Here is a 24,802-nt window from a genome sequence, read left to right on the forward strand (position 1 = left end):
TCCCGGGACAGGCTTCTGTAGGACGGTGGGCGGGGCGCCGTTCTGGGGTGGTGAGTGGGGTGTCAGGGGAGGTGACTTAATTGCTCCGTAGAGTGGAGGCCGGAGAGGAAATGCTGGTCAAGGTGATGGCCTGAACGTTTTACCCCAACTGCCTCGCCTTCCGGCCATTAGCTTGGTGCAGGTGGCGTTCCTGAGGCCTGAGCCGAGCGGCCTCTGCAGGCTGGTCCTCTAGCAGTCCTTGGGCTGTGTCCACTGGTCGCTGGCCCTGTGCAACGAGGACACTTTTTTGCTAGTTTTTGGCGTTTCGAATGCAAAAGGTAACAGTTGATGAGGACGTTTTGGCAGCTGGGCAACCGATGCCTCCTCTGCAGAGGCTGCCTAGTTAGTTTCCTACACTTAATACCATCCCCCTGTTACCATAATAATAATAATAATAATAATAATAATAATAATAACTTTCTTTTGCATTGAACTATGATTTAGCAATGTTGGAATTGTCAAAATGTGAAAAATTGTCAATATGTGAAATTGTCAAAATGTGAAAATACAAAATGCAAAAGCGTGTGAGGGGTTACCCACCAGGAATCATCACCCAGGGATAACCAAGTAGACACTTTTGTCTGTGACCTTCAGACACACACAGGCATTTTTCCTTTTACAAAGAAAGTATCATATCAGACCTTGTTTTTTGGTTCTTTCCTACCCTAGGCCTAGATACATCGTATTTCCCCACTGTCAGTGAATACTCAGCATCATGGTTGTTACATGTGACTGTTCCATCATATAATTTACCACCAGTTTTCTAGTTGTTGGCTACTATGATTAGCTAAGCTGTGATGATGGTCACCACTGTGCGGCCTCCTCACCACCTTTGCACATGTGTGTCTCTAAAATAGATCCCTTAAGGGAGATATTGCTTGGGGGGGGGAGGCAGGAGAGCAAGGTCCCCACCTTACCCGAGGACTGGCCTTTTTGGGAAAGGCTTAGTAGCTCCTTAGTGTTCTGTGAGATCTTTGATTTCCTCTGGGTTCCAGTCCTGATTTAAGTGTTACCCTCTTACCCACTTCTGTGAGATGGGGATGACAGATAATCCCTTCACCTACAAGTTGGTTAGGAAAATTGAGAAAACGTCTGCGAAAGCACGTTGCAAGCATCCCAGCCCTCTACAACTAACATCGTAGTTACTATTTGTTGTGAGTTTGGGCTCAGAGCCCGTTTCCTCATCCTGTGGACTCCAGGTGCCCTAGGTAAACAACTACATACTTCTGACCCAAGATATCCATGCTTTCCCTGACTTGTCTGTTTTCAGGAAGAACGCCGTGGAGCTGGAACTCGCCAAGTGCAAGATGGACATGATGTCTCTGAATAGCCAGTTGCTGGATGCCATTCAGCAGAAACTGAACCTCTCGCAGCAGCTTGAGGCTTGGCAGGTGAGGGAAGGGAAGACGAGGCTCCAGGAGTTATCTGAACGCAGGCAGAGTGTAAGGAGAGTTTGTTAAGAGAGGGTCCAATGCGCGTCGGTGAGCTGTAACCCCTGTCTTCACCAGGTGAAATTCAGAGCTCATGCACCCCCAGTCCCTGGGGAAGAATGCCTGAGGGTGCTCACTAGAGCTATGAGCCCCAGGTTGTGCTGTTTGGGGGTATGGTGACCTCCAGGCTTGGAACAGGGGCCTCCTTCAGCTAGTCGTCATGGCTTTGTTTAAATTAGCTAGAAAGAAAACAGCTGTTAACGTGGAGGGCCCAGGAAGCCCTATATGACCGACAGAAAACACACAGGCGGACATAGTTCAGCAGCCCACAGGTTGCTGGCAGCTGCTGCCCTTCCCTTTCTCAAGGGCCAGCTTCCTTTTTCCAAAGAGTGCTGGCCTGGTGCAAGCCTGGAGAAAATGAGTCATTGTGTCCATTTCCAGGAGCACTGCTTTCAGAGTCCAGGCAGCCTGCCCCATCCCAGGCCCAACGTGACTCCCCACTGGGCCAGGGCTGTGCGTGCTTTTTGAGGTTGGGGCCGTACAGTTTCTGGATATGGATGTAACCATTCATGTTGCTCCCCAAGAAGTCTTAACCGGACAGATGAAAAGCCACTTTTGGCTTTGCCAGGCAAGCCCCGCCGCGGAGGGCAGGTTGGTGCTGACCAGTCCTCCAGGGGCCCTGTTGGGCTGGCCGCATGAACATTGACCCTCCGCCCACCCGCACCCCAAGCTGGTCGCTGGCTCCTCAGCCAGCTGGCCGCTCCCTGGCTTACTGCTCCTGTTCTTCTCTCTTCTCTCCTGGTTACAGTTTGCTTCCTCAGGGCTTTTTACTATCTGGCTCCTTTGGTTTCTGATCTAGTGGCCTTTCTCAGTTCCCGTATCAACAGCTTTAGTTGTACAGCCCTCCTGCCTTTGAGGTGAGACCGACCCTTCATCCCACTCACCCTCCCCAATGCCATCGACGTCCTGCCCCTGCCGTCTCCCTCATGGCCCACCGTGTTCTGTGTCGGAGTCCGGTGCCATCTCTGTGCAGCGTGCCATGCCATCGAGCCCCTGCCTCCCTCCTCCCACCGCCATCACATCCAGTGAACACAGCAGCACGTGACCCAGTATTAACAGGCTGGCCCACTTACGGCCAGCTGACCCCTGGTTTCTTGGTGTACCCCCTCCTCGTGAACGGGTTGTCTCACCCACAGAAGTAACGGCAGGCTTGGAATTACGAGCAGCTCATGTGTGTGTGTGTGTATGATGTTCTAAAGTGATGTATTCCATGGGATTGCCTTGACAGATTTTCAAGTATCAAAAGTGCAGTTCACAATGTGCCAGAATAAACACTGGCACTTGGAAAGGGTTTCTTTCTGAAGGGCGCGTTAGCAGTCCTGATGTCGTGTTTAACGGCGTAGATTTTATTGAGCACTTGCTTAAGTTCAGGACACTGTGCCGAGGATTCGACACTGGAATGCTCAAAGTAGAGACCGTGTCTCTTATTTCTGTAAGGAGGGGGAGGGGTACAGGAAGGAAGTCGAGTGTGAAGAGGGATGGGGGGAGGAAAGGAAGGCAGGAAAGCAAGACATGAGCAAGGGAGGAGCAAGAGGTCCACAGCCAATGTCATCTAGTGACATGGCCAAGAAAGTCCCTTCATTTCCTGAAACCTGCAAAGGTCTTTACATTTGAGTGACACCCACTGGTGAGAGCTTGGGTGAGAGCGTAGGAGGTGATGGACAAGCTGTTCAGGGAGGGAGGCCTGGCCAGCCCCACTTCCTGCCCTTGCCACGTGAGGGGCCGCTCAGAGGGCAGAGGCCATCTGCCCTGACATCAGGCCTCCCCATCCTGTGCTCAGACTCAAGCAGCTAACTCACTCCAGGGTTTAGCCCAAGGCTTGGGGTCTTTTCACCAGGACATTCATGAGCCCATGGGGTTCAAAGGGGAAGGAATCAAGCAGCTGCTTGTTGTTTCCCGCTGGTGTAAACTAGACAGGACTGCTTATGTCCAAACCAGTAGCTTTCATACTTTGTCAGTGGCAGAACACCTTTGTCGAATGGAGTCTTGCACAGAATCGGAATCTAGCAGCTAGAATAGAGTGGAGCCGCTCTATCCAGAGCCCCTCTATGGAGTAAAAGCTAATGTCCTGCCAGGTAGACTTGGGGTGAGGGGGGCATTTTCTAGGCAACTTTAACAAAGTGGAAGGGGAAAGGTGCTGCCTCAGTGAGAAAGCCAAGGACAAGCGCAAAGATAGTGATGCCCAGGCCTTTGCCACAGAGGGGAGCCTCGCCAGTAGGGGGCTGATGGGTGGTTGGGGTGGGCAGGGCCAGTACCCAGGGAGTCTGTCCTTGCCACGTATGGCTGCCAGTGATGCGTGGGCATTGGCAGCTCAGGCTGGTAAGACTTTGAAAGGAAGAAAGGACAGAAGCCCCCCTGAGGCCAGGCCCTTGGGCTAGAAAGCTGGCAAACAGGTCACTGGTGCGTTTGGGGGCTGGACCAAACTAGAGGCACCCACTCAGCCTTAAGGGACACAGGAGGCAGGGCAGAGAGGCAGGTGAGGCTGAGCGCTGTGTGGGGCCGGTGGCCTGGGTGGAGAGACAGGGAGGCATCAGCTCTAGCTGCAGCCATTCTCTGGCCCTATAGGAACTGACAGTCTAGGGGGTCGGACCTGACAGTCTAGGGGGTCGGGCGAGGGATAACACTAGCGAGGAGAGGCCAGCCCAAGCCCTGAGGAGACTGGAGGTGTCACGTGGCTCCTGTGTTTCCCGGCATCGCATTTATACTCGCTGCTTTCTTGGTCGGGGCAGCCCCGGCTGCAACTGCTCACTCATCTCATTTCTCATCCTCATCTCCCATCCTTCCTGACACTTGTTACCTCCCAGCCACCCCCAGTGCCAGGTCACTGCCCTGCTCAGCCCCCTCCTTTCTGCCCTCTGCAGGATGACATGCACAGGGTCATTGACCGGCAGCTGATGGACACACACCTGAAGGAACAGAGCCGGCCTGCTGCTGCCCTCTCCAGGGCCCACGGCGCAGGGCGCAGGGACGAGCCCGGCACCGCTGAAGGCAAACGGCTCTTCTCATTCTTCAGGAAAATTTAAGCTGGGAACAGTCAGGCCAGCGAGGATGGGTGGACTGGAGGCGACTGAAAGGGGGTGCAGGCGAGGGCCCAGGGTACTACTGTGTTTGCATGCAAGGGCCCCCGCCCTGGGCCAGGCTCAATGGCTACACTGCCTGCCTGCACTGGGGCCAAGTCGTCCTGAAGGGCCTGCTTGTCCTCTGAAGGCTGTCCTAGACAGAGGGGCAGGCAGGAGCCCTGTCCGCACTGCCCAGCCAAGCCCAACCTGGGCTTCCCCAGGATCCGCTGTTGCTGAGCAGAGCTCATGCTGCCTCCAGCGGCCCGGGGCCCATGCCTCGGAGGGTCCACGCCAACCCCAGGCGCTGCCGCCCTCCTGTTATGGAAGATGGGGAGCGGGAAACGGAGGCCCTTTCTGCATGCCTCAGGGGGCTGTTGCTGCCCCAGCTGGCCTGAGCCTTGAGGCCTAGTCTTGCAGGGCATCAAGCCCAGGCCTGAGTCTCCATCTCTCCCCCAGCCCCTGGCCCGGGAGTAAGGGAAGGCGGCCCCTCACCACGTGTACGCACCTCTGCCAAGAGCACCTCTGTGGGCAGGAGTCCCAGCCTGCGGGGCCTGATGGCTGGGGCTGTTCTCTTGTGCTCAGCCACAGTGGGCTCTACCACAGCTTGGCCAAGGCCACCTCGAGCCCAGAAGAAAGAAGGGCCTGCCCCCTGGCTGCCACTGCTCTTCCCCGGCCTCCACCAGTGCAGGCCTTGCCTGTCTGCAGGCTTTAGTCAGCCAGCCTTTTCCCCTTCATGGGGCCAGGGCTGCGAGGGGTCTTGTCCTCCTCCCACGGCCCCCCGCTCCCTTCACATACACAAGTTCTTGGTTCAGCCAAGCAAGTCTAGGCCACAGAATGGCCCCAGAGAGGTCTGTGGTCAGCCACCTCCACGTAAAGGGCAGCACTGTCACCACGGGGTGGATGCCTGCAGATACTGCCCATGAGGCCTGCAGAAGAATGAATCCTGCAACCTGCTGCTTCTGCTCCTTCCTCAGCAGCCACTCCACCTTCTCTGCTGAGGCCCTAACAGGCGCCATGGGCTGAGCCAGCCCGCAGGCTGCTTCACAAAGGGTAACCTTCCTCCCACACCTGGGAAAAGCACAGCAGGGATGAGCAGAAAGAATGTACCTGTAGATATGTACATACCACAGTGCTGTAATTTTGTATGTAGCAATCGTGTAAATACATGTATGGATTTTATAATATACATATTATATATAAATCTATAAAGGCATATTTTTAGAAACACAGCGCACCACCGCTTCTTTTGAAAATAGTCTAAGAATAAATGAATTTCTACAGAGTTTCCCGCCTCAGTCATTGGGTACTGGAGGGGTGGTTTGGTCAGAACACAGCTTATCTTTCAGAAACCGCCACTGGCTGGCATGAAGAGGCATCACTAGTGAGTCCCCCGCACACTTGGGAGGACACCTCATATACTAGGACCTAGCCAGAGGACTCAGCCAGGAAGGGGCACCCCCACTAGAGGGTGAAGGCATCCTGTCACTGACAGGTGTTTGGGGAGCAGTGACCAAAGGCGCCACCTCCGTGCCCATCACAGCCTGGGCTCCCTGCCAGTGCTGCAGCTACAGGCAGGCCCTGCTGGCACTGTGTCCCAAGCCCCAAGCCGGCCCTACGGCTGGGCAGAAACTTCAAGCCAGGAAGAAATCACTGCGAGCAAAGCTTCCGCTGCATCCTTCCGGGCACGCAGAGAGTAAACACGGCGCTTCCCCTGGCATCTTAACACGTGAGCTCCCAGCCAATGCATCAGACCAGAGAAGCTCGACCTGGACCAACCCTTGGTGAACATGAACTTGGCTCCTGAAAGTGTCCCTGAGCCTTGAAAGGCACCTGTGCAGGACTCACACCAGAACAAACGAGCTGGACACAATGGGTGGAAGAAGGCAGGCTCACCCAGAGCACAGCTGGAAGAGAGGAAACAGACCCTGGAAGAAAATTTGGCAGCTTGAACCTTTATTTTTAGTACTTTTTTTAAAAAGCATAATTAGAAACTTTCAATACAGAAATAATCCTAGCAAACCATTTAAATGTTTTGTTGTTTGACAGAAATTTCACATCAGGTCCACCAGGACACATCGGTCCAGCCCTATGACGCCCCCGCCCCCACCCCCCATTCATGCATACTTAACACTCAGCGGGACAGGCACACTGTCATCACCAAAATTACCCCACCACCTGGGTCTGGACATCCAGGTGCCAGAACCATGATGGTTTCTAGCCCGGGCTAGAAGTTTCCAGGACCCCCTCCTCTTATTGCTTGAATTTGCAAGCACTGCCACACTGGTGTCACCTTAATGCTTAAAGTGGAGTGTGCTGCCCACTCCAGGAGCCCAGAGCTCTGTGCGTCTGCACAGGATCCATGGTCAGCCAGGACAGTCTAAGGACAGAGACCCTGCTTTTGCTCCTGGCCCTGCAACCAGACAAGGCTGCCTGCCGGTCGGCCCTGCAGCCACCCTCCACAGCACCGCCTTCTCAGGCCCACAGAACTCCCCCGCCTCATCCCACGTTCCAACGTGAAGGCCTGTCACATGGAACCACGGTGTTTTGGCAGTTTGGGGAAGTGGAGAAACAGGTCAGAAGAAACCCCCTGTTTTGATTGATTAAAAACCCATCAACAGTGTTAATGTGGAAAATCTGCAGTGTGATCTGTGATGTGATTGTCCAATCAGGGCTTCGCCTGGTAATCGCCTAGGAAAGGAAATCTAATAAAACGCATCATGGTGTTGAAATAAATTATTCCCAGGTTACGTGATCCTTTTAGGGGAAAGGTGAATGAAGTGTCCTAAGGGGGAGGGAAGGGGACAGTAATCAAGTGCAGATAACCCTGGTTTTTCCTCCAAGGGACCAGGGTGGGTCAAAGCTGGCTGGCTCCCAGCCCCAGCTGCCATTCCTTCCCACCTAAGAAATCCTCGTGCTATCTCTGTACTAAAACAGTTGTCAGTGATCCCAGGCTGCCTGCCTTCCAGCTCAGAGGCTCGATCGCCATAGTCCAGCAGCCCCTGGCACCCACTCCCCACAGTCAAAGGCGCCCGGTGCTGCATCGAAGACCCAGGAACTCAGTGGGAGGCCTCGGCCAACGCAGATAAGGTTGGGAGGCCCCTTCTCCATTCCCAAGAAACGTCCAGGAAGACAGAGCTGATCTGCCAAGAGCCCAGCCCCACAATGACAGGAAGCCATTCACTTTTTCTAAAAACACTGGCCCCAAAGTGCGGAGGCCACAGCTTTTGCTGCTGTGCCAACCAAACCTCAGGGAGAGAAAAAAAGTGTGAGGAACTTAATTCATTTGATTTGGCTTCATTTTATCTGTTAAAATAATGCTCCTAAGCCCCATCCCTGCATGAACACACCCTGCCTTACTGTTGGAACTGAAACAGGTTGGTATAAATAGAAGCTACAGCCCTCTAGGTTTGTAGCTCAGAGGCATCTAGAAGGCAGGACAAGAATCTGTTGGCCAAAGGGCAGGAGTGGCTCCTGCAGAACCAAAGGGCTGGGCCAGCCGAGGGCGGGCCTCTAATGGGAACCCCAGGCCTACCTCAAGGCCAGGCTTCCCCAGCTGCCAGAACGGTCAGAGGCAGGGGATGGGGAAGGAAGAGAGCTGGGCTGGGAACAGAGGTGGCATAGGCCCTAGAGATGGGTGAGACCCAAAGACAAGTCGACGACGGCTTGCAGCAGACAACAGGTAACATGGAGCCCGCTCCACCAGCCCAGGTTGGCAAAAGACGTGGCTAGAACGTGATCTCGTCTCCTCAGGAAGCTGCTGGCGGTAAGATGGGATGGGGCGGGAGGGTCTGTTGCAGCAGGCTGGCATTAGGGAGGCAAAGCCAGAGCAGGTCAAGGGTGACATGTTGGTTAAAGCAATATACATTATGTACAAACTCTTGGTTAATCAGTCCGCTCGGCTGGCAGCGTCCTTGCTGGGCCCAGGCGCCTTGGCCAAGGGGCAGGGGCACCAGAAGGGAAGGGCAAGTTGTCCAACACCTTCTTAGTACTCGAGGGGGAGGGAAGGAAGTGCCGATGGCGCCTCCAGATACAAAAACGTGGAGAGAATTCTTTAAATAACGGCACAAAACTGAGACTGTCCCCCGAGGAGCCCCGCGGGCCTCGGGCTGGGGGAGTGGCCGCAGTGCAGTCTCTGCAGGGGGCTGAGCGAGGCATTAGCAGCAGCGTTTCTTTCTTTTACTGTTCCTCGTGAGCTTCACCACATCGTTCTGTTGCTGCTGCTGCTGTTTTGCTAAGTTGTCTTTCTTTGCTCGGAGGACCAGCTCTGTGATGCAGTTGAACATCTGTGAGGGTGAAGGAGGCAGGGCAGGCCTCAGACCCAGTGGGGAGGCCTGTCACGGCTGTGCTACCTCTGCTGGCCAGCATGGCCACCTCCCCGCCTCCAAGGGCCCAGCTTTATATTTCTGCTCATACATTTTTTGTTAGGTATATCATCAAACCCTTTCTAGAAGGAAGTGATAAAGTATAAAGGTCAAAGAGGAACATCAAAGACCAATGAGCTATGTCCTGAAGGAAGTCAGTCTCTCAGCACCTTCTAGTCTTTCTTTTAAAGAGACAAAGGAACCCCTGTCTTTCAGCTGGAATCTTAGGACAAAACAGGTAGAGGTGCCTCTGCTCTGGTGACAGGCTAAAGGGACCCAGAGCCTGACCACTCCATGCCACCTCCCTGCACATACTGCCTAGAACCTTCCCCAAGACGTCATGATGCCAGGATCCAGTGGAATGCCACCTACCAACTCACAGTCCTGTCCTGCGCTCTGCCGGAGAAGTGACACAATTTGCTTCACTTATTATTCATAACCCAGGAGGCAGGTCCCCCACCCCAATCTACAGAAGGAACATATGGAGCCTAAATAGCTGGAGTCGCCTCCCAAGGTCACACGGACCCCACCACAGGCCAGGTGAAAAGGCCCACACTGATCCTAGCCTGACTCAGAGGCGCCCGGTGTCCAGGATGCAGTGGGGATCCCGGCCTCCCCAGGACTCTGGGCTCCACGCTCCGTGGGGAAGGACTCTCCCAAAGCCGTGAGAGCAGCCAGCCTGGGCTTGTGGCAAAGGTCCGCTCTTCTCCCACAGACTCCCACTGCTCTCCAGAGGGCCCGGCAGAATGAAGGGACACTGCCCCGGCGGAGGCTCGGCCGGTCTGCGTGGGGCGTGCACCCCACAGCAGGTGCCCGCCCGAGCTCTGGAAGCCATAGGAAAGCAACCTGGAGGCCAGGGCCATAGGGAAAGCCAGACAGCATAAAGTGACAGCAGCGGAGCGGGCAGTGGGGCAGAGGACTGAGTGGAAACCGCATGGCTGTGGTGTGGACAGGCCTCAGTCTGACTCAGCCTATTACGAGCTGGGTGGTATTTCTCAAGTTGGAACCTCAGTTTCCCATCTGAAACAGAATCATTTACCGCAGAGAACTGCTGAGAGAGGCACTAACAGCTTCAAAGGGCCTAGCGCAATGCCTGGCACACAGCAGCCACTCGACAAATGGCAGTTACTATAACATTTTCTGTCGGCCACCTGGGTGCCCTGGGCAGGCTAGCAATGCAGAGAGGAGCAGAGCTGGAGGAGCAGAGCCGGGCCCCACTCCCTCCCTGTCCTTGCTCCAGCCCAGGCCTCACCTCTTCCACGTTGACATTCTCCTTGGCACTGGTCTCAAACAACTGGATGCCCATCTGTGCAGCAAATTTGTAGGCATCTTCTGTCTCCACCACCTTCCGCTCAGGGTCATCATTCTTATTCCCCACTTCAAGGCAAAGCAGATCAGCCCGGTGCTGCAGGAGCACCCCAGCACCCGCCAACCCACTGTCGCCACCCCACTGGGTCCAGTCTCACCTAATATTCGGCACACATCATCACAGTTCTGGTTGATTTCATGAAGCCACCGCTTGACGTTGACAAAGGATTCGGCACTGGTCACGTCATAAACCACGATGACCCCATGGGTCCCCCGGTAATACCTGTAGGGCCGGGGTCTACATCAGAGCTTCAGCCAACAGAGGAGTAAGCCCCTCCCTGGGACCTGCCTGCCCACATCCAGACAGCGGCCGGGGACCCGGTGAGCGGCAAACGCTCTCCAGCAAGACACCCAGAGTCCTCTCTCCACTTGGCCTCGCCTGAACTTTCTGGAACCGCACCCTGGCCAGCAGGAAGGGATGCTCATTAGTACTGCTTCTCAATGCTTGTCACCAAGACACCAGTGAGTAGCGAGTGCTCAGCCCTAAGGAGGCCAACCAGGTTGTTCAGAGTCTGCCACGAGCTTGAAACGTCTTTGAAGTTCTTGTTTTATTTTTAAAATTCAGGCAAGTTTTGCATTTGACATATTATCACTCTCCTTGTTTTAACATTCAAAAATTTTTTTCTCTCCTCAAATCTCAGTAAAATGCCATTCCAAGATGTACCATCTGTGAAGCCCTATCAAGGTCTGCACCGCCCCCGGCCCCGGGTGCAGGTGGGCACCTCTCATCCTGCCACCCTGGGCTCATCCATGCCAGTGGCAGGGAGAGCATGGAAAAAGTGTGGACATGCAGGTACGGTTGAGAAGAAGGCGTCCCACATATGCCAGCACCCAAATGTGCAGAACCCGTGGCGTGAAGTCAGCTAAAAGGCCTGGAAGGCTGGAGAGTATAAACATTCCTCTCCAGACACTGCGTCCCTATTCATTCACATGGTTCAAGACGACATCAACCCCAGGAAGAAGAGGACAGGGCCTCACACTTCCCTGGAGAGCCTTCCCTGACCCAACAGCCAGGTGACAGCCCCGCCTGACACTATGGAACAAGCCAACGCTGCAGAGATGATCACTCACCAGGGCCTTCTCAGTACGAGGCAGGAACCACGGCCCACAAGAGGTGGTGGTCATTAGCTGACAGGCTGCTTCCCCCCAACATGCTGGCTGCCCCCTGGCCCAGCCCCACGCACCTCCAAGCTCCTGAGGTTTTAGCAGGACCTGAGTGAGCGCTTGGCCCCAGAGCCTGCAGGAGAGCTGCGGTTCTGAAGTGCCAGACTTGGCAAGGATGGAGCCAACATGGCTGGTGGGTGCTGCTGTGTCCCCATCTGCCTGCCCATCGGCCCTCTGGCCAAGTATTTGCATTCTAGGCCCAACTACAGGACAAAGGCCAACCCTAGCTCCATCTCTGAAAAGACTGTGGGACCCTGGGAAGGTCACTGCATGCGCCTCATTGTGCCTCAGTTTCCTCAACTCTAAAACGGAGATACCAGTACTTTTGGACGGTTGTGCGGAATAACAAAGATGACATACATTTTCACAAGGGCTGGCGAACAGTAAACACTCAGAATGGTGGCTCTTTATTATCATTAATATTCCTTCAGTGACAATCTGGGGCCCCTGACACAGGTGGAAAAAAACCAAGGGACAACGTGGCAAGACAACAGTGAAGGCCGCTTCCCTGAGCTGGCTATCAAGGCTGTGAGCAAGAGGAGGCCCTGCCGCGCTCGGGTATCAAACCTGACCAGTCTCCCCCACGCCCTGGCTCCACCCTTCAGATGCTGTACACTGAGACCTCACAGGCTTCATTCTGCCCACAGCTTTGCCCTCCCGAGGATGCGGCGCCCCCTGCCTTGGGGAGCCCTAACAATCAAGCAATCTAGGCACTGGGCCCTCAGAACCAGCTCTCGGTCTGGCCCCAGCCCCGTCCTCTGGAAGCTGCTGCTGAGAGCACCAGGTTATCACCAGTTCAGCTTGGTGGATGCCCACCTGAGCAGGCACAAGAGTGCAGGCCAGGAACCAGGGGAGAGACAATTGTCCCCTGCCAGCAAATAAGTGTGAGTAGTAAAATGTGTTTCCAAACTCTCCTTTGCTAAAGTCTATTGAAGATGCCAAGATGCCTACAGCCATGGCCCCAGCACAAAGCCCCCACTGCTCCCTGAGAACCTATGCCTTTTCTGGGGCCCAAACAAGGGGCCTTTATCGGGGTTGAGGGGAGACACACAAGGAGAGAACCAGTCCAGGAACGAGGTCGGGGACTCAGAGCTCTCACGAGAGGGAACGAGTGCCTCTGGGCTTCTTCCTATTACCACCATCATCGGCGACCCCTTCCACTCCCCACGACTTAGCTCTGTGCCAGGCGCATTATATTCACTACATAATTAATCTTTGCAACAACCTGCGACACACAGAAGGGTCACTATTTTATCCGTGAGGATGTGAGGCTGAGTAACCTGATACAGTCACACAGCCAAAGTCACGGCACCTGGGTCTGACTCCTAGTGTCTAGGGCAAGGCATCAAAGGGGCTCCCCTTCCTTGTCACCTCTCCCTCTCACCATCCAACACCTCACTACTTACTCCTCCCCAAAACCTCGCCCCCAGCCACACCTCTCATGGTCAGCAAACCCCAGCTCCCAAGAGACAAGAAAACCGTGAGAGTGACGATAGGGCTCTTTCTCATCAGGCTAATAGGATGTAATTTTAGTTTCTCTTTTAATTTCCTAAATCAGAAAAGGCCACACTATTGTACCCTGACTGCCCCAATCTCTGAAAAGAACAAACTCTGCTGGTCTCTTCCAAGACCCCTTCCTTCTTCACCAGCTACCATCACCGGGTGTTGAGTCTCTCTGTGACTCCTCAGCGTGGCCTGTAGTGCCTCCTGCCTCAGGAGGGGGACATTTGGGGACCCCAAGATGGAGCTACCTTCAGCCTTCCCAGATGGGATGGCCAGCAGGGGCTGAGCTGGTGCCCACAGGCCACCAGTGTGTAGCGTCACCCACCCCCCCTTCTCAAGCACCCTGAAACAAACATGCATTGCCCTCAGGCAGCTGAGTAACTCCAGTCTCCCCAACAGAATGAAGGAGGCTGTTCACCCACTTTTGGACCCGCCCTGAAAGGAGCTGACCTCATGGCAGCCAGGGCAGGGCTGTGGCTCCTCTGCTAAAAGCAGCATTTCTCATGGCCAGATCCCATATTCTCGGCTTCCTGAATTCCCCAGCTGATTTTAACCCACAGGAGGCACTAGAGTACATAATACCATCTGCCTGAGCCCGCGGCCCTTGCGGGTGGGAGGCCAGCAGAGAGCAGGGACTGGTTAAAGGTAAGAGCTCTGGCATCAGATGGACCTCGATTCAACTGCTAACTGACCAACCAAGCTAGGTCACTTCACACTCTCGGCCTCATGTTCTCATCCATAAAATGGAGATAATCACAGGACCCTTTTTATCGGGATTAAATGAAATGAAACAAGTAATGTCCCTAGCAATAGTCCCATCTCAGAGTAAGTACATCTGAGGTTGGTGCCTTGGTCTAACCAAGAGGTCTTGGTTTTGTTTGGGCTGGACACGGGCCACCCAAAGACGTCCATACCCCAAGGATCCTGACCCCAGCTGCCCTCCTTAGGGTCTCACTGGCAGTTGCTGAGACACCAAGGGGCTCGGGCAGCTCAACAGCAAGTAGCTGGAGAAAGCTGCACGGGGCAGCGCCCATAACTGGGGACTCTTGGGGGTCTCAGGGAGTCATGGACCACAGCACACGTGCTCACCACAGGGCTAGCCCAGTGACAGAAACCCACAGAAGCTGCCCAAGATCCAGCCCCTCGGAATCCCTTGACCAGGGCCGCCTGCCCACCTGCCCACCCCCCTCGCTGCCTGGCCAGCTCCCCCTGGTGTCCCCCATACTACCAGCCACCACTGTAGGGGCTCTTCGCACTTCCCATCCCTCAGAAGACCCTACAGCCAGCCTGGGGTCCACCCCACCTCCGTGTGGAAGGGAGGGAAGGGATCTCCGGCTGACGACCCTTCTCACGCACCTGCCCAGGAGCCCCCCTCATACAGGGACTGCAGGGGAGGCAAAGCGGAGGCCTACTGAAGAGGCAACTACCACAGGCCAGACACTGGCTCCTAACTCTGCACACGACACCGTATGCGGCTCAGGCTCTGCCACTCCCTGGGAGCAGGACACTTCTCAGAAGCTCCCTCATCTGCAAAACGGGGACAATAACAGTACCCACTGCAGAGGGCTCAATGAGATCATCCGCATGAAGCCCAAGCACAGGGCACCCAGCACACAGGATCAGCATTAAAGCAAAGTCTAAAGATAAACCCTCTGAGAAACTGAAACACTGAGAGTTTAGGCAGCTTGCCCAAGGTCACACAGGAGAACAGCAATGTAAATTCCAAACCGTTTGCCTTAGAAGCCTTGCTCTTTGCTGGAACCCTCCATGGGACTCCTGCTGTCTGGAGCTCTAGCTGCTTTCTCCTGTTTGCGGCTAAGAGCCACAGTAGGGCTGCGGCAGCACAGGAGGGCAGCCCACCGAGTGAGCTGGGTTCCCAGCAACCGACTTTAGGGAGTCCAAGCAGGGGCCTCTCAATGGCTGCCTACGTACCAGGGCCCCTTCCAGGCCTCCCAACAGAGAGAAGCCAGCTCCAAGAAGTCAGGGCGGGTAATGGGAGGCTGCACAGCTGACCCCAGCTGTCACAACTGACACCCAGCAACAGTAACTGTTACTAAGCATCTGACCACCAGGCAAAGCCAGTATCACAGTTACCCCATTTTACAGACGAAAGCACCAAAGGCCACAGGGTAAGCTGAAGGACACGTACTGTTCTGCCAGGCCCCAGAGCCAGGGTGCTCAGCCACTGCTCACACAGGGCTGGCAGTCACACCTAGTCCCCAGGAAGAAGAGGCTCATCCTAACAGAACCTACAGTGGCCAGCAAGGAACTCACTTCCCAAAAGCCTCAGGGGCCCTCTCCAGTGACATTTCTACCACAGCCTGGGCCTAGTCACTCAAGTGTGCCTACATGTCAGTGGAGAGAGGTCAGACCGGGGGCGGGCCAGCCCGACTCACGTGGAGGTGATGGTGCGGAAGCGCTCCTGCCCAGCCGTGTCCCAGATCTGCAGCTTCACTTTCTCTCCATTGATCTCCACAGTCCGGATCTTGAAATCCACTCCGATCGTGGTGATGTAACTGCCTGCACACACACGCACATTAGCAAGGCCCACAGATGCCCCAGTCAGACCTCATCCTCAACTGCACAGCCGACCCCAGGCTCCACTCACTGTACGGGCCCAGCATGTCAGAGGCCCCAGGAACAGAGCCCTGAATGAGGAAGGTACAGTCCCTGCTGTGACGGAGTGCAATGGAGCCCACAGTCGAGGTGAGGGCCAGACAGGATATGATGAAACAAAGTGATGAAGAAGACAATTTCAAGTGTGACGAGTACCACAAAATAAATAAAACAGGAAATGTGACTTGGGGGAAGGATAGGCTCCTTGATTTAGAGCGGCTGGGCCACAGACGTGTCAGCTGTGGCCTAAAAATGGTGGGAGACCTATCGCGCACTTCGGGTTTTTCTTTTCTATTCTGTTCCAAACATTTAAAATGACCCACAAAATTAACTTCTTAACATACAACAAGTGCGATTTGCTCCAGGCAGAAAAGATAGTAGCAAAAAATAGCAAATGGAGGGGTCATGTGAGGTCAAGCACACACTCAGGCAGGTAAGAGGTGCCAAGACCTGATCTCAGGGCCTCTGTGCCATTTCAAAAGCTTGGACTTTCTCTTGTGTGTGACAGGGAGGCATTGAAAGGTTTTAATCAGAGCATGAGCTGCATTGTAAATAGCTCTCCAAGGGCATCTGTGCGAAAGATGGAGTTGAAGAGAATTTTTGGCCAGTGTAACAGTCCTGTCCAAGCTTACAAAGGCCCGAATGCTAAGAAGACAAGTTCTCACTCCATTTGGAGCTTACAGTATAACAGTGCTGCAGACAGGACACACATGACTGAGTCTACAAAGGGTCGAGAGTATAGAGGAAAGACCAAAGTTCACGGTGGGGTGGAGATCAGGGAAGGCTTTGGGGAGGAAGTCACATTCGGGCCTAGCTTGAAAGAATAGGTAAGATTTCAAAGAGTAAGATTAGCTGGGGGAAAGAGAGCCCACCCAGAGGAAAAGAGCAGAGGCAAAGCACAGAGAGAAAACATTCAGCAAACAAGCCGACCGCTGGCACTCTGCGAGCCCTGGATGACAGCAAGGAGTGTGGCCCGGCACTTACTGCGGTGGGCACTCGACAAACAGCTGGTGGCTGAATGGGTGAGTGAGCAAGAGAGCTCGAGAAACAAAAGAATGAACAGTCTGAGAAAGGAAGTTGGAAAGGTGAGCTGAAAATAGATTATGAAGACCAGCGGTTTTCAACCAGGGATGACTGTGGCCCCACAGAGGACACTGGGCAGTGCCCAGAGGCATTTTTGGTTGTCACAACCAGGCAGGGGAGCATTGCTACTGGCGTCTAGTGAGTGGAACCCAGGGATTTTGCTCCAAGTCCTTCACAGAATGGCCCCCACAATACATAATCACAGGATCCAGTGTCAACCGTGCTGAAGTGGAGAAACCTTGCTATAAACTCTGCTCGCCTAAGAGAGGGCAGCTGAGGTTTTTAAACAGAAAGCCCCCGCCAGAAGTGTGTATCAGCAAGATGAAGTCAAAAGTCTGGTTGGGGATGGGTAGGAGCTGCTGTAATGCTTCAGGCTAGAACCAACTAAGCTGCTGGTAGTGGAAATGGATAGAGAGAGACTACAAAAGAGAGCCCTCCAGGAGTTGAAAGCTGATAGGATGGGAAGTCAGAGGGACATTTTTTTCAGCACAATGAGAAGCTGCCCATTAGTTACTACTCCTGAACAGAAGGTACTAGCAACAACAAACCGCTCATATGTACTGAGAGGTTACCGAGTCCCAGGCACTATGACTTGCAATATTGCAAATGACCCTCACAATAACTCTTTGTGGGAAGGACGATGATTAGTGCCACTTTACAGATGAGTTGAGACTTAGTCATATTCATGGTCACACAGAGAAGACAACTCTTTCCACATCACACCAACAGTGCAGGGCTACTGTCGGGAGAAACCCACTTCTCTACCGAGAGGCGTTAGCCATGGAACCACTTCCTAATTGTAGCTCACCCCTCAATCACATCACAGGGAATTCACCATAAGAAGTCACATATCATCCTTGATCAGAGAGGCCAAGCCAGCGTGAAGCCTCTGCAATGAACCTCATATACTCGACAAAAACATGTCCCACTTCACCAGTGACCAGGGAAATACAAACTTGAAGGAGACTGCACTTTCTGCCAATTGGCTTAGCAAAAACGAAGACTACCAAGACTCAGCTCTGATCAGCGTTGACCAGGACACTTTAAACCCCTTGGCGGGGGAGTATCACTTCACTCAGTACAGCTTCTTTGAGAGCTGAGTTGATAGTATCTGTGAAAAATTTAAACGCACATACCCCCGACCTAGTCATTCCATTCCACTTCTATATAGGAATGAACATACGATGTATCCCAAGAAATGCAGCATCGCTGAGACTAGCTGCAACCAGGAAGCATGCAGCTATCAAGAGCACTGTTAATGAACGCTGTGCATCCATGCATGGCCCTGGAAACTTCACAGGCATTCCAAAGAGCCAGAGGGCTACGTACAGCCGTGGAAGGGTGATCCTTGACAGGCTGAGGGATAGGCAAGTTGCTGACCCGCTGCGCGTAGAGTTGAGAAGGAAAGTTGGAAAGGTACACACCATGCTAAACAGTGACTGCCAGAGCACCGGCAGGGGCGGGTGAAGGGACAGCTTTCATTTTCCACTTTATTGAGTCTTCCTATTTGAAATTTTACCCGGGCATGTACTAACTTGTAAAATTTTTTTAACTTTTCCTTTTCTAAATGTTGGGGCACAAAAAGACCCTGCATGGCAAAGGATGGGCCTGTAAAGGATTTTCTTGAACAAGACAGATTAAGACCGACCACAGAGACTTCTAACCTGTGCCTCCCTCCGCTTCTCCTTCCCTCATACGGCAACTGGAATGACAATGTTTCTGACATTAGGCAGAGGCAGGTATGTTCTGGCGCCAGGGAAAGGGATTTCAAAACCAAAACACCACAGCAGCACCCCGGGGGTACACTCACCTGAGAAAGTGTTGTCTGCAAAACGTAAGAGTAAACTGCTCTTGCCCACACCTGCAGGAGAGAAAGCAGGAGATGAGAGGAGGCACAGGACCCCTCCCTCCAACCCAATCCTTCCTTCTCCGGGGAGATGATACCCAGGACCTAACTCAAGAAGCTCAGCAGGACCCATCCCCCTCCTTGATGCTGCTTTTGACCTCCCCAACCAGTCACACATCAAGAGCATCTCTCCCACTCAGTCTGTGACCTTTTCCTCGTCCTGGTGTAAGACAAGCCACCCCCAAACGCCCCAGGGAGAGATGAGAAAGGAACTCATGCCCAGGCCCTGTTTTGAGGTCTAGTCCCGGCAACCCAGGGGAAGGTACCAGATGACAGAAATAAAGCAGGGGAAGGTCAAACAATAGTGGCCCCAAAGTGTCTCTAAAATATGATCCCTAGAAAACTGCACATCATGTGCGGAGCTTCAGTTTGTGTGCAGTGTGAGACGAGGAATTGCAGAGCTGGAGAGAATCCTTGAGATCTTTGGGGCTATTTTATAGATGAGGAAACTGAAGCCCAGACAACTTGAACCATCACCCATCTTCCCCCGGCTGATGTCACTGCCGGCTGGATCGGTGGGGAGGGGGTGTCTGCCTTACACTTATCAGCCCAACAACTCAGTTCCCGTGTGCTCAGAGGATTTCACTTGCCACAGCATCTCCTGGCACATTTGTTGACCCTCGTAAGCTTGGCTTCCCTTTAATACAGTAGCTTTAGCCTGCCAGGTGCATCTGACCTGTGTCTTCCTATTCCATCCTCACCCCTGCCACCCTAAGGCCAGCTGGGTCAATCAACCACAGAAGGCAAGTATTAGCATGCATAGAACACTGAGGGTGATGGGCACTTTGATGCTCCTATAATTCCAACTGCATCTCTTAAGATGAAGCAACGGAGGGTCCGAGAAGCTAAGCAGCTGGCCCAGGGGCCTCTGCAGGAAGCATGGAGCTGAGACCTGAATCCTGGGTTGTCTAGCCCGGAGCTCTAAAGCTCCTGCCAATACACACTGCATGGGCAGTCTTCTTGCATCTGTTTCAGGAAGTGGAATAAAAACACTCCAAAGGGGCTCCTGCATCTCGCTTCTGGTCAATTTTTAGCAACCATGCTATCAAAACTAGACATGAGGACATCTTAACCTACAGTGTCAGAAACCCCTGAAGCTAAGTGCAGATTTCACATAGACGTGGATTTTTGTGGGGAGGAGCCTATGGCTCTCAGCAGCTCCTCAGAGAGGCCACTGCCTCCACCCCCACCTTCAGCTGTGCTTAACACTAAGTAACCCAGACATCCTCTCTGATGATCCAGTCTGGAGGCTCTGCAGGTGAGTGTGATGTCCAGGGAGGCCCCGGAGAACTTGTTTCATGGAGTAAACCTGGGTCTGACCTTCCTACAGACAAGTTAGGGGCGCTGTGCCCACAGTACCTGCTGCTCAGCCCTGTGCCTGCAGCCCTCTTGCTCAGAGCCACTTCCTCATTGCTGCTTTTCTGTGAGGTTTCCTGCTGAGCTCAAGGAGAGCCCAAGTCTTGGGCTGGGTCCCTCACGGCGCTCTGCCCAACGCCAACACCCCATCAGCCCTGCCGGCTCCTCTGCTTCCTCCTGGAGCCTTCTGGGTCCGCTTACTCAGCTAAAATCTGTGTCTGGGCCACTAGGCTGTGAGTTCCTCTAGGAAGGAGATCTCGCCTCACTCGCCCTGAACATTCAATGTGCTGAAAGCCAGGCCCAGCACTTAGTAGGTGCCAACAAAACATTGTGTAATGAATTTATGACTAAACTAATGCCAATCACACTGACAGCTAGGCTATCTACGCTATGACTGCAGCATTAACAGGAGCCAAACCAGTGGTTTTCAAACTTTGTAGGGTGGGGCAACAGAAACCTTTTTTTAAATTAAATTTTATCTGATTCCCATATATCTAAAACAGATAGAGGGGAGGTGCTCTCTCTGCATGAAGCAATAAAGTAACAGTGTTCCCTCCAGCTTGGTCTCTCCCGGTCCCCTTCACTCACCCCCAGCCTCCTCTGCAGAGCTGCTGAAAACCACTAGACCTCAGAAAGACCACTACAGTCAACACATCAACAGCTACTCCGAGCCTTCGTTTGGGCCTGACACCAATCTCCAGCATTGCTCTTTCCTTTAAAAGAAACAGACACCCACCCTGAGAAATGCCATCTCCTAAATATACCTAGTAGAGGCCTCCTTGGGAAAACATGCTGCTACCATTCACCCTACAGCACTGGCCTAAAGAAAAAAGAGCTAGGTACCAATCTACCTTCACAGCAGCAGAAGTCAAGAGCTTCCCAAGGACCATGTCTAGCATGAAACCTAACCAGTCCAACCCCATCATCTTTCACCCTGCATGGAGCACAGGCCCGGCACTTGACATCTCTTGGTAACCAGGAGACATAGATTAATTCTACAAAATCCTCACACACCACTTTCAGTCATCACTGTTCTCCCTGCTTCACATTCCCTCTCTCCCTTGCTTTCTGCCTCTTGGGTTACACATTTACACAGATGCTCTGGTCCTCAAAAAGCCTCCACGAAAGTGCCTACCCTCACCCTGCTCATCCCTGGGGCTACAGTGCCCTCACTCCTCTTTGCTTCGGTGTGAGACTGATGAAGACCTTTAGACCGTCAAGTAAAGTGTTCTCAATTTTAAACTTGGCTCAGCAACTAATTCACTGTACAACCTCACATAAGTCACTTCCCTTCTCGGAGCCTCAGTTCACTCATCTGTAAAGTGAAAGGCTTTACCTAGATTTCTGACGGCCACTCCAGCCTCCGGGTTCTAAGAATGAGGATAACTGGCCCCATGGATCAGAGGAAATGCTGTTACACATCAGAGCCGATGTCAGAAGAACATAAGAGAAAGTGCAGAACCTTAGGCATAAGAGCTGCAGAAGCTGAGAGAATGTATTCCAGAAGTGCGTACAATGTGGCAGAGTGGGAAGTAGAACTCTAGATTTATAAAGAAACTAACATTCATTGAGGGCCTGTTTGCCAGGCCTGACACCAGCTGCTCACCCAGGAATCAAATCAATGTGCATTAACTTCTGGCTTTGCCTCTGAGGAGCTGTGTGACTTTGGTCAAGTCAGTCAGCTCCTGAGTCTTAGTTTGCTTATGTGACGAACCACACAAGCAATGGGTGAGAACCAGATAAGAGAATGTCTGTGAAATCATTTGATAAACTTTAAGGCAGCATGCACATAAGGAGCCCAGGTCACGGGAGTGCATGATGTTCTTCATCTCCTTGCTCAGTTACCAAAGCTTAGTTTGAACTTCATGGCTACCATCTCCCTGTCTCCTAAGCATTTGGTTTTGAGTATCAGGTCACTGTAAGGAGAAATTAAACTGGAGAGCATCTGTCTCCTCTACACAACAGAGTCCTCCATGCTCAGACTGACCTAAGAGCCAGACCACATAAATCTTGACTCAGTGAGTCTTCTCCCGCACCTGACTTCTGAGTGAAAAATCAATACACCATACAAAATGTACTATAAGAAAGGGGGCCAAAACCATCCCCTGGGTTTGATGGAGAAGAAAAGACAACAATCTGCATATTCTTGCTGAGTTTACATTTTTCATTTTTGGAAATCAATACAGACCCTAGATGTCTTGCAGAGGGATAAGAACCCCTAACCGTGGTGGGCTGACTTTAACTCCAAAAAGGAGAGAAATCACCCAAGTGCCAGCCCCTCAGAACCAAGGCCAGGGCTGAAATCAAATCCCGTAAAGGCTTAAGCCTCAAGACCAAGAGGAATGCTGGCAGCCATCTCCAAGAGCAAGTCTACACAGCTTGTCTGGTTTTCTTTCATTCAAACCACAACCTCCTCCTTTCTAACTCCTTCTGCAACCACAGCCACTCTTCGTCTCCATAGTTAGCCCCTAAGTTTTCCCCTTACCTCTCCCTTCCACCAGTAACCACGGAAACCTCAGCCATCTTTCACCTTATCCAAACCACCAACCACATCCTAATCCAGCTCCGCAGTGAGACCAAAATCCACCCATTTCCCTGACCAAGCTATGACACTGTCACCCAACATTCCTACATCAGGGTCTGACGACCCCTTTGATTTGGTCCCCTCTTCCCTTAAGAATCATGGGCTCCACCACCAACCTGGCCTCTGCCTCCAGTCACATGACTCCCTTGCCCACACTCAACTCAGGTCTGGTCAATAAACTCAGCATGCTCCCAAGCCTTCTTCCCCATTATATAATCCCAGCACCTCAGTTATGCTCCCATAAACCTCCTGGGGCCTGCCTCCCTGACCTCTTGGTCACCCCATAAACCTACTTACCTGCCACACTCCAAATACCTCTAAAACCCTCCACCCTTCACCAGAAACCTGCCTGTTTCTTCTAAGGATACTTATTCATTCATTCAACAAATGTTAGGCACCTACGGGGTGCCAGGCACTGCACTGGGCACTGGAGATGTTAGCAGTCCACTGAACTAGGAGCTCTCCAAGCATGTAGATATGTTCAAAGTCAAAGCACTTTTCTAATTGTGGCCGACCCACCTCCCATCTAGTATACAGTATGTAAGAGCAAACACATATCGAGCACTCACTATGTGACAGGCACCGTTCCAAACGTGCATTATCTCATTGAACACTCGATCAGCCCAGTGAGGCAGATCCTATTATTCCATTTTACAGATGAGGAAACAGAAACATACAGAGACAGGGTAATAATGATTCAACAGGAATGTGACAGGCCCTGGGCGAAGTGCTTTACCTGCCTCACTTACCTCATTTAAACCTCACAGTAATCCCACAAGGCAGGTTCTGGGAATATCCCCACTTTGCAGAGGAAGAAACTGAGGCTTACGAGGATACTGATTATCACATCGATAGCTACTCACATCTACTGGCCAGATTGGGTGCTAAGCACTTTTCCAGCTTTATCTCATCGAATACTCACACCACCACCCAGAGAGGCAAAGTTCCCACTTCTCAGATGAGGAAACTGAGGCTAAGAAAGGCGAAACAATTTGCCCAAGGTCACAGAGTGAGAAAGCTGGTAGTCCCAGAACTCGAACCCGGTTCTCTCCAACTCCAGAGACCGCGCGACTTGACCAAGGTCACACGTGAGGCAGCGGCAGGCGCGGCGAGGGGACCCGGCGCCCCAGCCCCGACCCCCACGCGCCGGGCCCTCCGCTCCGCAGCCGGGTGCCCCAACCTCTCCTTGACAAGAGCCGGAGCCCCTCGGCGCGCCCCTGCGGCCGGCGGCCTCCGGACAGCCCCGCCCGCCCCGCGCGGGCCGGCACCTCCCCGGCCGTCTGCCCGCCCCGAGGCCCCCGCGGGCCGCGCCCGGCAGGGCCCACGCCGCCTCCGGCCTCCGCGGCCCTTACCGCTGTCGCCGATGATGAGCAGCTTGAAGAGGTGGTCGTAGTCCCGGGCCATGGCGGGCGGGGGAGGCGCGCGCGGGCGGGCGGGGTCGGTGGTGGCCTCGCGATCCGCAGCTCCCTCCGGGCTGCTCCGGCAGCGGCGGATCCACTTCCCGAACAAACAGCCGGAACTGACAGAAACACCTCCCTCCGCTCCCCCTCCTCCTCCTCCTTCTCTTCAGCAGCCGCCGCCGCCGCTGCTGCCTCCCTCCTTCCCGCCCCGCCCCGCCACTGCGCAGGCGCAGCTCCCGGCACCGCCTGTGCGCAGCCGCAGCCGCAGCCAGCCGCGCCCTCTCCGCGCTCGCGCACCACGCGTGCGCCCTGTCAGAGTCCCCCCGGCGCGGGCCTTCCTGCCCAGTGTCTTCTTGGTGAACATCGCCGCCGCCACCCTCGGCCCTGAGGGCTCGGAGAGCGGGGCTGCTGTCGTACCCTAACTGAAAGAAGCCGAGAGTGCTGGAGAATCCCGGCTGTGGCCTGGGACGGTCTCGATCCTTTATCTTCAAGCCTTGCGAGCGATGCGGAGAGGAAAAGACAAGCGCGCAGAGACTGTGGGGCGGGGCTTACGCCGAGCTCCAGGTTCCTGGAGACCGGGTACGCGGACACTCCGCCCCCTTTCTGCATCGACACCGCCCCCGGGATGCTAGCTCTGGCCCCTCATGGTGTCCCCGGCCTCTGGACCCGTCGCCGAGGCGGCTGGTGTCTGCCGAGTTTTACAGAACGATAATCGGCTGCCGGAGCTTGGCGAGTTAGGAGTGTGGCCTTTGAGGTCAGCGCTGGGTCAAAATCACGTCCTAGCCCTGTGACCTCTTGGAGCCTGAATTGCCTTCTTGGTAAAATGGGGAGGATAGTTCCATTCGGAGTCCCGTCCAACCTCACGCCGAGCCG

At 53.7% G+C, this 24,802-nt stretch overlaps 2 protein-coding genes across 4 annotated transcripts in view; one reads left to right on the forward strand and one right to left on the reverse strand.

Annotated features, from left to right (window-relative positions):
- BICDL1 (BICD family like cargo adaptor 1) overlaps positions 1 to 5,871 on the forward strand; it is an 81,498-nt gene extending 75,627 nt beyond the window's left edge. For both annotated transcript variants that reach the window (XM_039868296.1, XM_039868297.1), the window contains 2 exons: positions 1,310 to 1,430; positions 4,391 to 5,871. In XM_039868296.1, the coding sequence (XP_039724230.1) occupies positions 1,310 to 1,430; positions 4,391 to 4,552 (283 nt within the window). In that variant the 3' untranslated portion in view covers positions 4,553 to 5,871. The remainder of the gene's footprint in view (positions 1 to 1,309; positions 1,431 to 4,390) is intronic.
- A 649-nt stretch (positions 5,872 to 6,520) lies between these two features.
- RAB35 (RAB35, member RAS oncogene family) lies at positions 6,521 to 24,071 on the reverse strand. 2 transcript variants are annotated; one of them, XM_039868301.1, is made up of 6 exons: positions 23,882 to 24,071; positions 18,494 to 18,544; positions 15,381 to 15,504; positions 10,416 to 10,540; positions 10,202 to 10,326; positions 6,521 to 8,871 (listed from the first exon to the last, which is right to left on the reverse strand). In XM_039868301.1, exons 1-6 carry the CDS (start codon positions 23,931 to 23,933, stop codon positions 8,743 to 8,745), a joined length of 606 nt encoding a protein of 201 aa, XP_039724235.1. In that variant the 5' UTR covers positions 23,934 to 24,071; the 3' UTR covers positions 6,521 to 8,742. The 2 variants fall into 2 exon arrangements, with proteins under 2 accessions (XP_039724235.1, XP_039724236.1); XM_039868302.1 differs by lacking the exon at positions 10,202 to 10,326 and having other exon boundaries at positions 8,765 to 8,871.
- Between the last annotated feature and the right edge of the window lie 731 nt (positions 24,072 to 24,802).

Source organism: Pteropus medius, unplaced genomic scaffold (assembly GCF_902729225.1).
Source record: "Pteropus medius unplaced genomic scaffold, Ma_sr-lr_union100, whole genome shotgun sequence".
NCBI lineage: Eukaryota > Metazoa > Chordata > Mammalia > Chiroptera > Pteropodidae > Pteropus > Pteropus medius.